This window comes from Panthera tigris, chromosome A1 (genome assembly GCF_018350195.1).
Source record: "Panthera tigris isolate Pti1 chromosome A1, P.tigris_Pti1_mat1.1, whole genome shotgun sequence".
Taxonomy (NCBI): Eukaryota; Metazoa; Chordata; class Mammalia; order Carnivora; family Felidae; genus Panthera; species Panthera tigris.
In genome coordinates this window covers 83,899,493-83,918,999 of record NC_056660.1, presented here as the reverse complement: position 1 = coordinate 83,918,999, position 19,507 = coordinate 83,899,493, and the positions used below count along the sequence as shown (strand labels likewise).

General features: G+C 47.4%; 1 protein-coding gene across 1 annotated transcript; it reads left to right on the top strand.

Moving 5' to 3' along the window:
• The first annotated feature begins 5,643 nt into the window (after positions 1-5,643).
• On the top strand, positions 5,644-19,415 carry SH3BP5L (SH3 binding domain protein 5 like). Its single transcript, XM_007092938.3, has 7 exons — positions 5,644-5,859; positions 6,333-6,942; positions 13,607-13,669; positions 13,835-13,963; positions 15,667-15,828; positions 16,848-17,021; positions 17,595-19,415. Exons 2-7 carry the CDS (start codon positions 6,760-6,762, stop codon positions 18,063-18,065), a joined length of 1,182 nt encoding a protein of 393 aa, XP_007093000.1. The 5' UTR covers positions 5,644-5,859; positions 6,333-6,759; the 3' UTR covers positions 18,066-19,415.
• The last annotated feature ends 92 nt before the right edge of the window (positions 19,416-19,507 follow it).

Below are 19,507 nucleotides of genomic sequence, written 5' to 3'. Positions count from 1 at the left end.
AGAAGACACAAAGAAATGCAAAAACATTCCATGTTCATGGGTTGGAAGAATAAATATTGTGAAAATGTCTATACTACCCAAAGCAATCTCTATCAAAATAACATCAGCAGTTTTCACGGGGCTAGAACAAACAATCCTAAAATTTGTATGGAATCTGAAAAGACTCCTAATAGCCAAAGTAATCCTGAAAAAGAAAAACAAAGCAGGAGGCTAGAACTAACAATCCTAAAATTTGTATGGAATCCGAAAAGACTCCTAATAGCCAAAGTAATCTTGAAAAAGAAAAACAAAGCAGGAGGCATCACAATCCCAGACTTCAAGCTGTATCACAAAGCTGTAATCATCAAGACAGTATGGTACTGGCACAAAACCAGACATATAGATCAATGGACAGAATAGAGAACCCAGAAATGTACCCATAAATGTATGGCCAACTAATCTTCAACAAAGCAGGAAAGAATATCCAATGGAAAAAAGACAGTTTCTTCAACAAATGGTGCTGGGAAAACTGGACAGCGAAATGCAGAATGAAAATGGACCACTTTCTTACACCATACACAAAAAGAAAATCAAAACGGATGAAATACCTAACAGTAACACAGGAAACCATCAAAATTGTAGGGGAGAACAAAGGCTTTAGCAACCTCTTTGACTTCGGCTGCAGCAACTTCCTACTAGATATGTCTCCAGAGGCAAGGGAAACAAAAGCAAATATGAACTATTGGGAACTCATCAAGATAAAAACCTTCTGCACAGCAAAGTAAATAATCAGCAAAACTAAAAGACAATCAATGGAATAGGAGAATATATTTGCAAATGACATATCTGGTAAAGGGTTGGTATCCAAAATCTATAAAGAACTTATCAAACTCAACACCCAAAAAACAAATAATCCAATTAAGAAATGGGCAGAAGACATGAATAGACACTTTTCCAAAGACGACATCCAGATAGTTAACAGACACATGAAAAGATGCTCAACATCATTCATCATCAGGGAAATACAAATCAAAACCATAATGAGATACCACCTCACATGTCAGAATGGCTACAATTGAGAACTCAGGAAAAAGGTGTTGGAGAGGATGCAGAGAAAGGGGAACCCTCTTACCCTGTTGGTGGGAATGCAAATTGGTGCAGCTACTCTAGAAAACAGTGTGGAGTTTCCTCCAAAAGTTAAAAATAGAACTACCCTATTACCCAGCAATTCCACTACCTGGTATTTATCCAAAGGATACAAAAATGCTAACTCAAAGGGGCACATACACCCCAATGTTTATAGCAACACTATCAAGAGCCAAATTATGGAGTCCAAATGTCCACCGACTGATGAATTGCTAAAAAAGATGTGGTATATACAATGGAATATTACTCAGCAACAAAAAAATGAAATGTTGCCATTTGCAACAACATAGATGGAACTAGACTGTATTATGCTAAGTTAATAAGTCAATAAGAGAAAGACAAATATCACATGATCTCACTCATATGTGGAATTTAAGAAACAAAACAGATAAACATAGAGGAAGGGTAGGAAAAATAAAAAGATAAAAGCAGAGGGAAGCTGGGGTGCCTGGGTGGCTCAGTCAATTGAGTGTCCGACTCCTGATTTTGGCTTGGGTCATGATCTCACGGTTCATGGGTTCAAGCCCAACATCAAGCTATGTGCTGGCAGCATGGGGCCTGCTTGGGATTCTGTCACCCTGTCTCTGCCCCTCCCCTGCTCGTGTTCTGTCCCTCAAAATAAGTAATCTTGAAAGAAAATGTTAAAAACAAACAAACAGAGGGAGGCAAACCATGAGACTCTTAAATATAGAGAACAAACTGAGGGTTGATGTAGGGACTTGGGTGGGAGATGGCCCTAAATGGGTGATGGGCATTAAAGGTACTTGCTGGGATAAACGCTGGCTGCTATATACAAGTGGTGAATCACTAAATTTTACTCCTGAAACCAATACTACACTGTATTTTAACAAACATGACTTTAAATTAAAAAAAAAAAAAATGAAGGCAATTTAGAGCATTTCTGTGAAGAAATTAAAAATAAAAATTACCAATAAAAGCTTGAGAAAATTTAGTTTACCAAGAAAGAATTGACTTGTTATACTACCTAGTAACTGATGGTGTTACTGACAACTTTATATGGCTTTTGTATTTTCATATTTCATTAACTGACTTTGTCAACAGGGGTTGGTTGGTTGTTTACCTGTGTCAGGGACAGAAAGGGGGTGCACTTGTGGTGGGGAGATCATGTAGACCTGTGCTGTCCACTATGTTAGTCACTAGCCACATATGGCTATCTATCTGTTATTATTTTAAAGATTATATTTTTCAGTAATCTCTACATCCAATGTGGGGCTCGAACTCACAACCCCAAGATCAAGAGTCACATGCTCCACTGACTTAACCGTCAGGTGCCCCCATGCTTAAGGCTATTTAAATAGTTTTAATGGCTATTTAAACTTACATCAAAAATTTAGTTTAGTTGCACTAGCCACATTTTAAGATTTCAAGAGTCCCACACATGGTTAGTGAATACCAACTATATTGGGCAGTGCAGATACAGAAATGTCTATTATTGCTGAAAGTTCTATTGGACAGAATTGACTTGAAGGCTCTTGAGGTACATTATCTACAGTGGAGGTGGGGAAGGTCTAAACTGAAGCAATCACAATCACATGGAGACAACAGATCTATTGAGATACTTAATGTACTACAGAGTAAAGATAGGGTGATTCATTTAGGAAGTCTTCTGTTTCTCACCCTAGGTAAACAGGTAGATGGTTCATTCACCAACAAAGTAATATAGAAGCAGGATTTAGAAAAGAGGATGAAATCAGATTTGTACTCAGTGAGAGGCAACCCTTGTACAGGTCAATGGTCTGAGAAGCTGCTGGATCTCAGAATGTGATCTGTGGGGAGTCTGGATGGAGACAGAGTTCCAAGGAAAGAACAGTGGCCACGAATAGGGGCCATACACTTAGGTGAGGGCTCTGAGAAAGCAGGATGCATGAGATGGTCAGAGACTAGCATCAGAGGCCCTTGTATTTTGGGTAAGGTTTCAAACATTAGCAGGTCATGAAATCAGCAGAATAGGTCTCCAATAGCATTAAAATATTAATATACTCTGCATATAATTTAAGTAAAGACCTTTCAGATCTTTCCCTGAAACTTTTTTATAAATAAATATTACACAATGATATGTAAACTGTGTTACAAGGTAAAACATTTTTGGGTTGTAGTCCAACTAGTTTGAATGTCAACTGATTTATAAAATGAGTACCACAGACTATAAGCTACATGCAAACTGGAACAAGTGTCCTTTTCCTCATCACCTAAAATCCTGGCACATACTAGACACTTAGTAAAGACATAATGCATGAAGAGAATAAATCAACGGGCCAGAAAAATAAGAGGAAACCCAGGACAAGGGTGACTCAGAAGCTAAAGAGGGATGAGAGAGAATAAATAATCCAGTATCAGATATCAGTCATTTGGTGATATTCAGAGCATGGACGACCTTGTCTGCAATTTCTGTGCATTGGCAGAAGCAGAAGCCAGACCGCAGAAGTAAATGGGAGAGGAGGAAGTAGAGATGAGATGAATGACAGCGGAGAGACATTTGTTTTGTATTGAAGATGCGAAAGTTCAACATGTGTCTGGAAGAGATACAGGAAAAGTACACTCTAGAACTGTGCTGTCCAATGGAATCACCTATGGCTATTTGAATTAGAATTAATTTTTTTAAGTTTATTTATTTTGAGAGAAACAGAGACAGCATGAGCAGGAGAGGGGCAGAGAGAGGCAGAGAATCCCAAGCAGCCTGTGCACTGTCAGCACAGAGCACAACGTGGGGCTCGAACTCATGAACCATGAGATCATGACCTAAGCTGAAACCAAATCGGATGCTTAACCAACTGAGCCACCCAGATGCCCCTATTTAAATTAGAATTAAATTTTAAAATGCTGTTCCTTAATAATACTTGCTGTACTTTAAGTGCTCTATGGCCACATGTGGCTAGAGGCTGCCATATTATTCAGGCCTGACAGAGAACATTTCTATCATTGCAGAAAAGCCTACATGAGAGTGCTGTTTTAGAAAAAGGTTTTAATTCATCATGTCTGTGCTGGCCTCAATAAAACAAGCCGGTGTACACTGCTCTCCAACCTACTCCTACTTGAAACATTATCCAAACATTTGGATAATGCTGTAGATACTACAATCAATACATGATATTACATTTGGTCTCAGCGAGAGTTAACCCCAGGAAAGGCCAGTGGAGACATCAGGGAGGCTACTGACTTTCAGGATGTGACCTAGGGGTAGTCTGGGCATTGCATATATTCATGTTGTTACCCCACTAAATACAAGAAAAATACATGGCAACTAGAAGCAGCTCACGATTGCTAATGACAATGCACAGGGAAAAGGAGCTGTAGGACAAGGTATAAGGTTGACAGACACTGGAGCAGTACTGGATAGAAAAGGCTGGGAGAACTCAGGCTAGATTAGATAGAAGATCGTTGGGTAAAATGGGAGTCATTATAGTGAAACTCCAGTTTAAGAAAAATTAAAGTTACTAGCAGAGAACAAATAAATACATTGTTTCTGATTTCTATATGTAATTTTCATGGCTACCTTACTAACAAAAGCAATGTGATAGAAGACAGGTGTTATTATCCATAAGACCTGTCCACTTAGACACTGTTAACGGAGATCTCCAGGCTGACTCACTGGAGAAGCTACTTGTAGAAATAAAAAAATTTCCAATTTTGTGGGGAAAAAAATACCACTTTTAAAGGAATATACTTGGCTCTACAGGGAGAGAACCAAAGGGAAGAAAGGACACTCAGTTCATTTGCCTTCTCCACCTAGGATAAGTAAGGTCTTTTGCAAAAATAAAACGTGAATCCTCAAGTCTTCCTCGTAGCCTTGCCTGGAGATACCTGGAAGTGACCATCAGGTCGTTCAGGTCAAGTCCTTTCATTGATATAACAAACTCCTCACGGGCTTTTAAGCACGGAATTCAGGTTGCCTAGGTTTCTAATTAGTGCTCAAGAGGTAAACCACGGTCTGCGGGACAGGGCCTCGCTCCGGGAAGGGCTGGAGAGGCAGAGCGTCGGGGTCACGGTGATAACGCCGGCCGGAAGCCTCGAGGAGACCGGTTACTTATCAGGGCTGTCCGTTTTAAACGTCGTTACTAAGGGCCTCGCTGACTTCACCAGAGTGATTACCGATAGTTACTTCTGCAAAACGACCGTACGTGCCAACTGAAGAGTGCGCTTGACCTGGATCCGAGCGGTCCCGCTGCCCCGGCAGAAGCCAACAAGTTCACTTCTGGCGCCGCTTCTGACTTCCTGGGCGAGGCCGGAAGTAGCTTTCCGGCAGCCAGAGCCGCAGAGCGTAAAACAAGATGGCAGCACTCTGACTAAAGCGATTGTCCAATCTTCGTTTTATTTCTACCACCTCCATACCCACAAGGGACTCCGAACTTCCATAACAAGATCTAATTTTTCTCACCACAACATGTTCATATTTCAGTATCATTAATCTTGGGTGGAAGATGGGTTGGAGGCAGCTCCAGGCAGCGACCATGAGTACCCTGGGGCACCATTTTGTACGGAAACCGGAAACCAAACGCCGGGCGGGGAAGAGGTACGGGAATCCAGACGTGGCCCAGCTGGCCAGTAGAGTGTGGGGGGAGGGGCGAAAGGGCTGGAGGGCGTTTTTAGCGCATGATGTATTTCCGCTTCCTCTCGGCCCAGTAGCTTTTGGTTGTACTAGCTAGCTTGTTGCGGGGAGGGAGGGGGAAGATTGTTTGCAGTGGAGGAGCTCAGTGTACAGGAGGGTAAACTGAGGTAATGTTCTGTGTCTGGGGCCCGGGGCTTTGCGTCCGGTTGTGTAGGAGGTCTGGGGGCAGGGTCTTCGGGACTGAGGAAGATTGTGGGGTTGGAGCCTGGAGGCTCGTATTGTCCGCCTGTTTGGAGAGAGGAGGTGGGGCGGGGCTGGGGGTTACTAGGTGAGTTGCAAAGCCCGGCGGGTGTGGAGTGAGGGAGGGCGGAAGAAAAGGGAGGATGGAAGAGATGGGGAGATACCCGAAGGAAGTCTGGAAAGCGCAGATCGGGAGGGGCTGGGCGAGCGGAGCTGGGACGCGGGAGGTGTAGGATCTCAAGTCCTTGAGGGCTGAGGAAAGTACTCGCGGTGGGGGCTGGTCAGAATAGCGGGGTGTGAAAGGAAGAGAGTGAAGTTCTTGGGAGGCTGAGGGGTTGGAAGGGGCTGGTGGCCTGTGTTCTGATGCTGCCCCTGTACTTGGCCTTTGTTTCCCTTGCAGCTCCCCAGAGACTGTCATCCCACAGCCTCGGTTCGGGCCCAGCCTTCTCTCTCCAGTTGTCACCACAGCCTGGAGGCGCCTGCCTCCGCCCTCCCGAATGGTGCTACTCCTCGAAGGCCTCGGCCCAGGATCCAAACCCCCTTTGCCCCCTGCCTCGGAGCGGTTGCTCCGGGTTTCTCCTGGTGGACTCCTCGCGACGGGGACGGAAGAACTTTTGCACCGACAAGGCTGTAGCTCTAGGAACCCCGCTGACAACGTGAATCTTGGCCTCTAACCCAGTGTGAGGTCATTCCTGTGTCCCTTTTTACACCCTTTGAGAAGAGAAACTCTTCTTGTTACCTGGAGCCCGGGAAGCCCCAAGCTGGGGCCCTGGTCCCACCATGTCAGTCCTCTCTTGTGCATAGGGCTGTGCCCTCTCCCCATTAGCATGGCTGAATTCAGGCAGGTTCCAGGGGGGCGGGAGACCCCGCAGGGGGAACTTCGGTCTGAGGTTGTAGAGGATGAAGTCCCTCGGAGCCCGGTCGCAGAGGAGCCGGGAAGAGGTGGAAACAACAGCAGTGAGACCAAATTGTCTCCAAGAGAGGAGGAAGAACTGGATCCTCGAATACAGGTGAGAAAACTGAAGGGAAAGGAGAGACAGGGAGCCCAGATTCCAGTTTTCCTGAAGAGCTGTCTGATAAATGAGGGATTAGATTTATTCTCTCCCCAGTGCGCTGGGGCAGGAAAGGAAAACAAGTTTGTCAGCGAATCATTGCAGGATAGTGTGACAAGTTCTAAAAGAGCTGTGTGTGGAGTGCAGAGAAAGGCCTGGGCCTGAGTGCCTGGGGTGTGCTGCTGAAGGCTTAACTGACAAAGGGAAGCAACAAATTGGCCTCAGATGCAGGGCCTCATTTCGGTCAGTGGAGAGTAAAACTATTCTCCTTTCTAAATAAGTAAAGTGGCTGTTGGCCCAGAGATGCGGTATGAGTGGGAGGCACTTTTGAATCTTCTCTTTTGTCATCTTCTCATTAGTGCCTCCCAGGGATGTTCACATCTGTAAAGGGTGAGACATTTCATGTTTTACAACGCCTCAACAGATGGAGGCCTGTAAGGAAATCTGATGTTTATGGAGTTGTATCAGCCATGGTCCGTCCTTAATACGGATTCCGAGTTCTGAGGATGCTGGTTATACCAAATGAATGGAAAAGCTGACTTATTGCCTTGGAGTGTTTACAGGCTAGTAGTTGGTAGGATGGGCAGATCTTTGTGGAGGAGCAGTGGGTGAGGACAGAGACCATGGGGAGGAGATGCATGGTCCGCTGAGGTGGGATTGTAGTGTTTACGTGCATTGGCTGGGAAGGGTTCCCTGGGAAAGCAGCTTGGGTAGGTGAGGGCAGGAAGTGCTTGTGTGTTTGGGGCTCAGTCTGCCATAAGGTCTCGTAGCATCTCCAAGATTCTGATGTGGAGGTGACTCACACCTCTGTAGGTGAGCAAGAACATCTCAGGGCTTGCATTCCTGGGCTTCTCTGTCAACAAAACTTTATTAGATTGCTTCAGTGACTCAAGAAGAAATCAAATCTGGTCCTCACATCCTTCCTGTCCTCTTGGTGGGGGTTCCCTGGGAACCTTATATGGGAAATGCAGTGAGCCATTCATTTACTGGTATGAGTCAGTAATTTATTTCCACCCTATCTCATGGGTGTTGCATTGAAAACAGCTCAATTTCTTCTGCTAATTTTACAGATTTGTCATCTACTGAGGAAGTAAGTTATAGTGAAAAACACATTGGCCTGAGATTGAAACAACCTCCAGCCTCATGATTTGTGATTTTCATGCAAGTTACGTAATGTCTAAGCCTCACTAACTTCATCTATAAAGTGAGGGGTTGGTCCAGTTTATTTGCACAACTGCTCACTCTGCTCTGACATAGTCCTATGATTCTTTTCTGTTACAACTCTTTTGCTTATCTCTTGGTGAAAGTTTGGAGGTAGTATTTTGGGAAACAGACCCCTGTCCTGTTGGGAGGAGGACTGTATGGTGTGCTTCATACACCTTCTCCCAACATTCCTTGCTCTGCTCCAGGGGAGGATCTACTGTGGTTTCTTTGCTCAGTCTCTCCTGCTCCTGTGTATTTTTCCAGCACCCGCACAGGCAAAGGCGGTAGTACGAAGAGTCACTCTCATGTTTTGCTGTTCACTAAAGTAGCTATTAGCCACACGTGGTTACTTAAGTAAAATCAGTTAAAATTAAATAAAAATGCAGTTCCCCAGCTGCTGTTGGTATTGTAGAAGTAGAACATAGTTCTATTAGAAGAGCTCTGTGAGGGTTGAAGAATATCGAGCAGGCCTAGATTTGCCTTAATTCCAGGGAGCTTGCAGTGTTGTTAATTGGAGCAAGAGGGACAGGCAGATCATAATCTCTCTTGCTAAACTGGGAGGCACATTGTGGAATGGTGTGGGTAATGTGGGGAGGAAAGGTCTTGTTGTAGAGGCTTCCCCCTTTTATGGCACACTGATGGCTGGACCAGTACTCTGCCCTTAGCAGGGGTTCTGCATCTTCTTGCCATGTGGAAGAGGCAGCCTGATGTGAGGGGTACCCTTCAGGGAGGAAGCTGGCAGCATTCAGCCTTTCTGGGTTTGGTCTCCTCTAGATAAGAAAGAGATTGCTGTGTGTCTTTTGAGGTCCCTCTTATTGGGACCTCCCTCTTATAACACAAGACCATGTTATCCTGGTAACTGTGTTTCAGTGATTTAAATGGATTCTCAGTGCATTCTGTGATTCTCTGCCAACAGATCCATCTTAATCCACCAGCGAATTTTAAAAATACCTGTTCCTGGAGCACCTGGGTGGCTCAGTCTGTTGAGCGTCAAACTCTTGATTTTGGCTTAGGTCATGATTCTAGGGTTGTGAGATTGAATCCTGCATCAGGCTCTGTCCTGTGAGCCTACTTAAGATATTCTCTCTCTCTCTCTCTCTCTCTCTCTTTCTCTTTCTCTTTCTCTTTCTCTTTCTCTTTCTCTTTCTCTCTTTCCACCCCTCTCCCTCATTCGTGCACGTGTGCATGTGTTGTCTCTCTCTGTCTCTAAAAATAAAAATAAAATATAAAACAAAAAATAAAGTAAAATAAAATAAAAATACCTGTTCCTGAGCCATGCCCAGACATGTGAATTCTGGTCTCATTGGGGGTGAGAAATGGTTCTAACATGTAGTCTACATGTGCCCACTCAGCCAGGGATATCCCAAAGGCTAGGGACTCTGTTCAGGTATTTTCTGGGATTCCCAGAAATGGTTGCCCTTAGGAGAAGGCTCTTACTGATACGGGAAATGGGGTTTCTTGGCAGGCAGTTCTTGTCCCCATTGTCTGGTGGGATACCTCTGGAATTTGGAGGCAAGCCAGCTGGAGATCACCTCTAGGCTGACCTGGAGTGTGCTATCCCCCAGGAAGGCCACTGTCTTAGTCTCCATGTCTTGAGGTCAGCATAGTTCTCTGAGGCTTTCTGGCTCATCCTCAGCTTTCTGAGAGAGGGTCCCAGTGGAGGGAAGGAGTGAAGGAGGATGGTGCTAGGGTGGGTCTAGGTCTCCTCCCCTGTGACTTCTCAGTTCCCTTTGTGATGATGGGTACATTCATCTTCAGGTGAGTGGATACAGTCACTCACCTCCTCCTTTGACTCTTCAGAGTGACTTTGCAACCTCTTCATCCTCATCTGAAGTATCCGTTTAGCTCTCACAGGATAGTCATATTTCCCTTACTTAGTCCTTGAGCCATGCATCACCCTGGCCCTGCATCACCATGAGCTTGTGTGTTTTAGTAGCCTGTAAAAGGTGAGCAGGCACATCTGTAGATGGAGCACCCATGCCTTTGACTCAGTGGCCTGGCATCCTGGGAATGTGCCTGCCGTGTCTGGGGAAGGTCACCTTCCCTGCTGGCTGTGGGATCACTGATGGATGATGCCTGCTGACTCAGACTTCATCCTATTCAAGTTTCCATTTCAGCCAGGTGCGAGGAGTCCCTGGTGGAGCAGGCCAAATGTACTATATTGCCAGCTTCCCAAAACAGAGCCCTGAGTGCTCATTGGCTTCCCACTTAGCCTTGCCCTGGGTCTGCCTCAGCCTGCTTGTCCCCCACCTCCCCCGACCCCCTTGCTCACCTACCATCTATCCTATTCTGTTCCCCAGTCTCCTTGTCCTGTTAGAGCTTTGTGACTGAGGGGCAGATCTCATCATCAAAAGACTTTTTTAATTGCTGGAAATGTTGTGTGGATGCAAGTTCCCTTCTAGAAAGATGTGCCTACTCCTGCTGTTTGCCAACAGAGCCCTTTACGACTTTTTCCAGTGGGGATGACTTATGTAGAGAGGCATTCATTCCTGTGATGATCTTGATGATCTGGGAGCACTTTGGGCCGTGGAACTGAGTGGGATCCAGTCTTGGACCTTGGTTTGCCCATGGAAATGTTGCAGGCTGGCCTTTACCCACCTCCTTCTATTTTCCAGAATCAGTTTATTGCCTCCTGAGGCATATCCTTTTCCCACCAGGAATGTGGTTTTTTTAGTTTGATGGTACTCCTGTCTTCTCTGAGGCATCCATCTGAAGATGTCCTTAACCCTAGGATGGTGGTCACAATATCAGGAAAACCAGATCCAAGGTTAAGTCCCTGATCCATTTTCAATTCTGCCTCTAATTCCCTACTCCATTGTTTCTTATCTAGCAAATTTGAACGAGTTGAGAAAGAGAATGTTCTGGCAAGAGCTGCGAAAGCACTGCCACTTCATCTCCCAGATAGTCTGAAACCCATTGTGGGCCTAAAAAAGCTAGAGGAAGACTAGGCCCACGGTGGGAGAGCTTGTCTCTCACCCTAACAGGAATTGCCTTTTGTGAGAGCCCTTGGGGTGATTCTGTCCACTGAAGGCTATGTCCTTGTTAGGAAGGCACTGTGAAACCCTGATCTCTGTGTATCAGGTAGTGCTGGCTCTGGCCCCAGGCCTCTTGTGGGGTCCTGTGAGCCATGTCAGCTGCTTATGGTTCCACAGTGTTTTGTTGTAACCTTATGGACACTGGGTTGTGTGAGTAATCAGGTTGCTCATGTGCACCAACGTCCAGGCCCACAATGTCCAATGTGGGAGTCACATGCTGCTGGCCAAATTGAGATGTACCCTAAGGGTCAGATGCACGAGGATTTCAAGGGCATAGATTAAAAAGAACGTAAAAGTGTTTTATAATTTATGTTGAAAACATATTAAAATTATAATATTTTGTCTACATTGGGTTAAATGGAATGTATTATAATTTAATCTGTTTGCTTTTGCATTTTTTAAAGTTTATTCACCTTAGAGAGAGAGGGAGGGGCAGAGAGAGGGCAGAGACAGAAACTCCTAAGCTGACTCTACACTGTCGGCACAGAGCTGGATGCGGGGCTTGAGTTCATGAATCGTGAGATCATGACCTGAGCTGAAATGAAGAGTTGGACACTTAACCAACTGAGCCACCCAGGCGCCCCTCTTTTGCATTTTTTTAAAAACATGGTTGCCAGAATACTAAAAATTCAATGTCAGGCCCATGTCAGTTCTGCTCTGTAAAGTTTAGAGCCAAATTTATGGCCTCCTTTGAGGAAGTGTCTGCATTGTTGTAGGTATGTGTATTTTCATGAGGTGTGTGAGAGCTAGTGATGGCAGCATTGCTCTCTGCCAAGTGCAGGTTATGTCTGGGTCATGGGCAGCAGGCAGACACAGCCTGGGTTCCACTATCCTGTCCAGGGTCTGCAGGGCTCCTGGGAGAGGATTTCATAGCTGAGTGTCAGGCATTTCACTGGGCATTGATCCTTCTCAGGAGTGTCCTTGGCATGCTGGGCTCCAGGAACTTGACTGAGAAAGGACAGGGAGCATCCTTGAGACCAGCACCTCTCCCTACTCTCTGCCATGTCAGTGAAAGGCCCAGGTGGTTCTGTTGCTTCTTTCTCTAGCCTTGGGGCCAGTGAGATCCTTTAAAAAAAAAAAAAAAAAAAAAAAATTTAATGTTTATTTACTTTTGACAGAGAGAGAGAGAGAGAGAGAGTGAGCGCGCATGAGCAGGGGAGGGGCAGAGAGAGAGGGAGACACAGAATCTGAATCAGGTTCCAGGCTTCAAGCTGTCAGCACAGAGTCCGACGTGGGGCTTGAACTCACATACTGCAAGATAATGACCTGAGCCGAAGTCAGACGCTCAACCTACTGAGCCACCCAGGTGCACCAAGGGCCAGTGAGATCCTTATGCTACCATGTCTGGTGACTTGTCCCCAATGTTCTCCCTCCCTGCCACAGAATCTGTTGTGTGAGGACCTGGGGTCTCTGTCAGTCAACTGCTCAAGCAGGCCTAGAGGTCTCTTGAACCATGGAATCTTCCCTAATCTTGACCTCAACCAGACCCTCATGATTCTGCTTCCTGCATTTCTTTGGGATCGCCCTGTCCTCTCCCACCTGGAATACTGCAGACAGCCTCCACTTTTTTCTCCCTGGCCACTGTAAACTTTCCACATACTGCTCAGACCCACCTTCCTAAACCACAGACTGGGTGGTGCCAGGCTCTAAGGGGCTCCCCCTGCCATTGGGAAAAGTTCTGGTATCCTTTCTCCTGTACCCCAGCCTTGCCGGCTTCTCACCTGACAAGCTGCCTGCTCTGGGCACCTGCTTGTCACTGGTGCTTTTCTGTGTATCTGTCAAGGCCCAGCCTAGGAGCAAGTCCTCAGGGTGTCCTGCCTGGCCTTTTCTGCCCTGGTAGGTGATCCTGTTGCTCCCACCAGGCCTGCTTCTTACAGTTCCTTGTACCACTTTTTTCTTACTTACTGAGTCCGGAGCTTCTGCCTCTTTGTTTTCTGAATTCTTGGGTGTCATGGTGCTGAGCTGTGATAAGTGTGTAGTAAATGTGTGGTGAGTGACTGGCCTAGTGTTCCTCTCTCAGGAACACAGACTGTTAGCTCCAAGGCTACTTCTATTGGCTGGAATTTCGGAGAGAAGGTGGCCCCATGTTCTAATGAAGAGAAGGCAGGCTTGCTGCCACTTTGCTGTGTGCATGTGTGTGTTCTATTCTCTGAATGGTGATTTCCTCATCTTTAAAATGGGGGTTTTACTGTCTGATGCAGAGGTGGAGTTGTGAGGATTACAGGAGACTGTATATTAGGTCTCCTGCACGGAGGCATTTGACAGTGCCCTTTTCCTCCATTTCTTCCCTTCCTTAATCAGGCAGACTTTCCCTCCCACCCCACATCGTTCATGTAAGAAGCTACTTTTTCCCACTGCTCTAACTCTTTGCCCCTCTTTGGCAGGAGGAGCTAGAGCATCTCAACCAGGCCAGTGAGGAGATCAACCAGGTGGAGCTGCAGCTGGATGTGAGTGTTGATCCTTTTCTTCACACCCTTGGGCTAGTCTCTGGAGGTGTCTTCTTTTCTCCCTGTTCAATACAGTGGCAGGGGAAGGGGCATGTATGAAAAACGAGAGGGGCTGGGACCCACACATGTGCCTTCCTTCTGCCCATGTCCCTGTCCCTTTGCCAGGAGGCCAGGACCACCTACCGAAGGATCTTGCAGGAGTCAGCAAGGAAGCTCAACACACAGGGCTCCCACTTGGGGAGCTGCATCGAGAAGGCCCGGCCCTACTATGAGGCTCGGCGGCTTGCTAAGGAGGTATGGCTAGCTGATGCACATTCCAGGAGGGGCGCATACAGAGCCTGGCCCTGGACTCTTCTAGTCACACAGAACACTTTCTGGTTTCTCTTATTTCTCTTCCCTTTGGTTCATGTCTCTTTTCTTTGCTCACCTCTCGATTCCTTTACCCTTTTCCTTCCCCCCCTTTTTTACACAAGTAATGGGTTCAGTATTGGAAGACTCTAATGTAACAGTAACTATAAAAGAAGAAAACCAAAATCACTCCAAATCCTGCCATGTGCCTGTTTCACATTTTTTGCATCTAGAATTTATTTTAGTCAAGTATGGTAAGACACAGAGACAGCTGCCATGAAAAGAGAGTTTATAACTTAAAATTTCCAAGAAGAAAGAGCATGCTGCACCACCTAGGGCCACCTGGGGAAGCACTTGGGTTGATCAGGAGGCGGAAGACATGAGAGGAAAGCTTGGCTCAGAGCCTTTATTGCGGTTATAATGGGAAGGAATGGGTAAGGCAGGGTAGGCAACTTTGATCGAATTTAGAGTTAGATAGGTTGAGTAACTGTGGGCCCTGGGCTATAGGGGTGGTTTCTATATTTTGGTACCTGGCCCTGGGTTAATGTAGGGCAGGGGAAATAATTGGCTTTGTGTGTGAGAGTTAGATAAAGGAGGTGGTGGGCTTTGGATTGGTTGGTTTGCATTTGAAAAGTATGCTCACAGAGGAGTTTAGTATCTCTAGGAATTAGCCCTAGGAAAACCCCAGGATGTGAAAGCATCATAAAATAGAGAAAATAAAAAACGTAATTAATACAATACAGATAACCCCTTGATTTTTGGGTGTGTGTATATCCTGCCAAAATGAGATTTATGATACGTGCTATTTTTCTTCCTTTATTTTACTTATTTACGTATTTCCATGTCAATAAATATACATCCATGCTATCATTTTTAAAAGCTGCTTAACATTTCCTCATATTATTATTATTATTGTTATTAATGTTCTATTATACACTTAATCACTTCCCTATAATTGGAAACTTAGGTTTGTTTCCAGTTTTATGTTTGGTAAGCATGGATGTAATGAGTATCTCAGAACACTTGTCTTATTTCCTTCAGCTTACATGCTGGACTGGAGGTGATGGTCTCAGGGGTGTACTCTCTGTGAGACTTGGTCCAAGTCAGTCACCACCTTCAAACTAAAGTGGGGTGGATCTTTCTTTGTTCTCCCTAGAGCCCAGGCCAGTGGCCTTTGCGAGTGCTGGGTTTCACACATTCACCCTGCAGTGGCAATATCATTTTCCAGTCCTTTTTTTTTTAAGTTTATTTATTTTTTTATTTTTGAGAGAGAACACAAGTGGGAGAGGGGCAGAGAGGGAGAGGAAGACACAGAATCCAAAGCAGGCTGACCTGTCAGTGCAGAGCCCAATGTGGGGCTCGAACCCACAAACCGTGAGATCATGACCTAAGCCCAAGTTGGACATTTAACCAACTGAGCCACCAGGCTCCCCATCCAGTCTTTATTTATGCATTTATTTCTTTTGAGCCATATCCTTACAAGATAGTCTTTATGGAATGTTGCTTCTTTGGCATTTATCCTTAGTGCAGTTTGGGAAGTGAAGCTGATATTGCACTGGGCCTTCCTCCTCTCGTCCTCATCCAGGATGGGTCTCCATGGGCGGTGGGGGTCCCTTGGGGCTCCCCATCCTGATGGTCCTGTCTTCCAGGCCCAGCAAGAGACACAGAAGGCAGCGCTGCGGTATGAGCGGGCCGTGAGCATGCACAATGCTGCCCGGGAGATGGTGTTTGTGGCTGAGCAGGGTGTCATGGCTGACAAGAACCGGCTGGACCCCACATGGCAGGAGATGCTCAACCATGCCACCTGCAAGGTGAGCCAGGTCTCCTCCGGTTCTGGTACTTCTTGGCTATCCTTTCATCCCATCTCCCTCTTTCTTCCTTTCTTCTACCCTCCAGCCCTCCCTCAGCTTTGATTATGTTTCAGGCAAATCCTTTTCCTTCCTCTCTGCCCTTTTTGGCCTCCATTTACATTTCCTTCTGACTTACGAATGTCTCTCTGGGCTCTTCTTGAACCTTTGCATCCAGATATGGGACTGACCCCCAGTTGATCCACCCCTGGATTCTCAAGGTTCAACACTCACATTTTGTTACATTTAGCTGTGACCCCTCACTTCTATGTTCAGAATGTTCTCCTTTTCTTACTTTTGGGCTCTGCTAGTGTACCGTGATTTCTGAAGTGTAATTTATGTATCATTTCTAAGCTACTCCCAGGGGACTAGGGAGTGGGAAGATCCCTGGCATCAGCTCCAGTCCACTGGGGCTGTTACAACAAAATAACATAGACTAGGTGGCTTAAGCAAGTTTATTTCTCACATGTATGTATCATTTCTAAGCTACTCCCAGAGGACTGGGGAGTGGGAGGATCCCTGGCATCAGCTCCAGTCCACTGGGGCTGTTAAATACAAAATAACATAGACTGAGTGGCTTAAGCAAGTTTAGTTCTCACAGCTCTGCAGATTAGGAAGATCAGGTGCAGGCAGATTTGGTACCAGGTGAAGGCCTGCTTCCTGGTTCCTAAACAGCTGGCAGTCTTTTCACTGTGACCTTGCGAGGTGGAAGGAGTGAGTGACAGCTCTCCAGGAACTCTTTTGTGAGGACACTAATCCCATTTATTTATTTTTTTAGTGCTCCCACCTGTATAACCTAATCACCTCCAATACCATCACCTTAGGGGTGAGGATTGCAACATGAATTTTTGGGGGGGTGGAGGAGAGATATAAACATTTAGTCTCTAGCAGCAGATGTCAGATCCTGAAGGATGGTCATGTCTTGAGAGGCAAGAACATGGGTCCTGGGTCAGTGATGTATGTCCTGGTGAATGTATGGCCAGGTGAATGAGGCAGAGGAGGAGCGGCTTCGTGGTGAGCGGGAACATCAGCGGGTGACTCGGCTGTGCCAGCAGGCTGAAGCTCGGGTCCAGGCCCTGCAGAAGACTCTCCGGCGGGCCATTGGCAAGAGCCGCCCCTACTTTGAGCTCAAGGCCCAGTTCAGCCAGATTCTGGAGGTAAGGCAGTGGGGGTGGGGGAGAGTGTGTGAATAGGCAGGAAGGGGGTAGGCATGGAGAGTGAGGGCAGTTAGAGGGGATGCCAGTGCCTCTCTGGTCCATCTGACAGACCAGTGTGGTGGCCCAGGTGGAGGTACATATGCTAAGAATGATACCTAGGAGTGGCAGTTGGGCTTGGGGAATGGGTCCTGGTAGAGAATGGAGTTGAAAGGAAGTAAATGAGAAAAAGTGGGAATCAGGGGAAACCAGGGAGAATGGGGATGAGGAACTGGCCAGATAGGGAAAGGGAACCATGGGGAGAGGAGGAGTGGGTGGGAATGAAGACCTGGGAGGAAGGTCTTGTAAGGCCGGGAGCAGGACGATACTGCTGGGAAAGAGGAAGAAGAGAAGAGTGAAGAGGGGCTAGGCTGGGTGGGGTGGAGCACTGCAGGTTTGTGTTGGATGGTGAGCTGGCCTAAGAGTCCAGGAAAGGAGGCACCAGTGGAAAGTGCTGAGTGGAGCTGAAGGGACTCCGCTCCAGGAGCCACGGACAGTTGGCCAGTGGGTCACCTCACTTTGTTCCTCCCTCTGCAGGAGCACAAGGCCAAGGTGACAGAGCTGGAGCAACAGGTGGCCCAGGCCAAGACTCGCTATTCAGTTGCCCTGCGCAACCTGGAGCAGATCAGCGAGCAGATCCATGCCCGGCGCCGGGGCCAGCCCCCTCATGCCCCTGGCCAGCGGCGCTCCTCCCCTGTGGGGGCAGAGGCCGGGCCTGATGGTGGCGAGGATGGAGACAGTGGTATCATAGAAGGCGCTGAAGGCGGGGTGCTGGAGGAGGGCAGTAGCCTGGGGCCTGGCCCTGCCCCTGACACAGACACACTGAGCCTGCTGAGCCTACGCACAGTGGCCTCAGACCTGCAGAAGTGTGACTCTGTGGAGCATCTGCGGGGCCTCTCAGACCACACCAGTCTGGATGGCCAGGAGCTGGGTTCCCGGAGTGGGGGGCGCTGGGGCAGTGATGGCGGGGGCCGTGGGGGCCGCCACCAGCGCAGCATCAGCCTGTAGTTCATGCTCAGGGTGGCTGGTTCCTACCACCATTGGCCCATGTAGGGCTCCAAGCTCCCTGTCCTCAGGTCCTTGCTTCCCTTGGAGAGGTCAGGTTGGTTCTTGTCTCTGGTGAATTTCTCTCCCTCCTCCCTCAGTTCTTTGCAGGTGGCAGCTCTCTTTGCCTTACCCCTTCAGAAGGCTTTTTCTATGGCTCTCACATTTGCCCTCCCCCTGCTAGCTCCTCTTGGTCTGATGTTCTTCACTGCCCCCTTTCTGCTTTCCTTCCATCTGTCTGGCTTTCCCCTCAGGGAACTTGGTCTAGAAGGTACAGGGTAGCCCACTGGAGAAGGTGGATGTGGGACCTGAGTGTTGACATCTTGGCCGCCTGGTTTGAGGCAATAGACAGGTGTCCCTCCCACCTCCCCATCTCCCAAGGGGGCCTAGGGATGCTACAGAGCCTCTGTCCTAGCCTGCCTGTATGTAATCTGTAAAATGCACTGTAGGACTGTGTGCCTCTGGAAAACACTACACTTCCCTGCAGTGCTCCCTTCTCATTACCTAAGCCACTTTGCTGTGTGTGCCACAAAGAAGGACTTGAAGGGTACCAGTGTCTCAGAGAGGGTGAAACCCAACCCCACTGTCCACATAGAGGACACCACCTCCAGACAGGCTCCCATGTGCATATTGTTTCCCCAGCTGAGCTGGGCCATTAACATTGCCAAGGTGCTAGTGGGTCTCTAGCAGGGTCAATGTTGGGGGGTGGAGACATAATGAGGTCCTGATGGTTGAGGCCTTCGCGGGTTCCTGCTGCAGAGTTGGGTTTACTTTTTCTGGGTGGAGGTCGCTGAGCTTAATCTCAGCGCCCTCCTGCTGGGTGGAGTTAGGGAATTTGGTGCTCAATCCCTCTCCCTCTCTCTTCCCCAAACCAGACAATACCTACTCCAGAATCCCTTGGGGACTGTTCAAGTTTGGCTACTGAGCCTTCTCTGATGCAGGGAGGGGTTGCCCTAGGGTGAAGGGACCCACCCTCCTTTGGGAGGGGTTTGGTGGTGCTCTAGGCTGTAAGGGAGGAAAAGCAGGGAAGCCACACTGGATCTGGGTGCCTTGGGAGAACTGGTCCTTCCTCCTTTCCCACCCTAAGAGGTCTGAGAGCTGGACTCTGGGCAGGATAGCTTGTGCCTAGGCCTGTATGCTGCTGCCATCAACTGGGAGGAGTGGGCCATCATATGGAGGGTGTTTCCCTGTGCTAAGATGGTCACTATGAGAACCACTGGGTTTGAGGTGGCCATGGGTGGAGGGGAGAAAGGGAGGGAGGATGTGGGCAAGCCTGTGTGCATGTGTTGGGGTGTGTGTGTGTGTGAGAGAGTGAGTGTGAGAGAGAAAGAAAAGGGTCTGCCCCTGATTTTATTTAAATAAAATAGTTTATGTAACAGTAATGTTTACTCTTCCTGTTAGGGAGG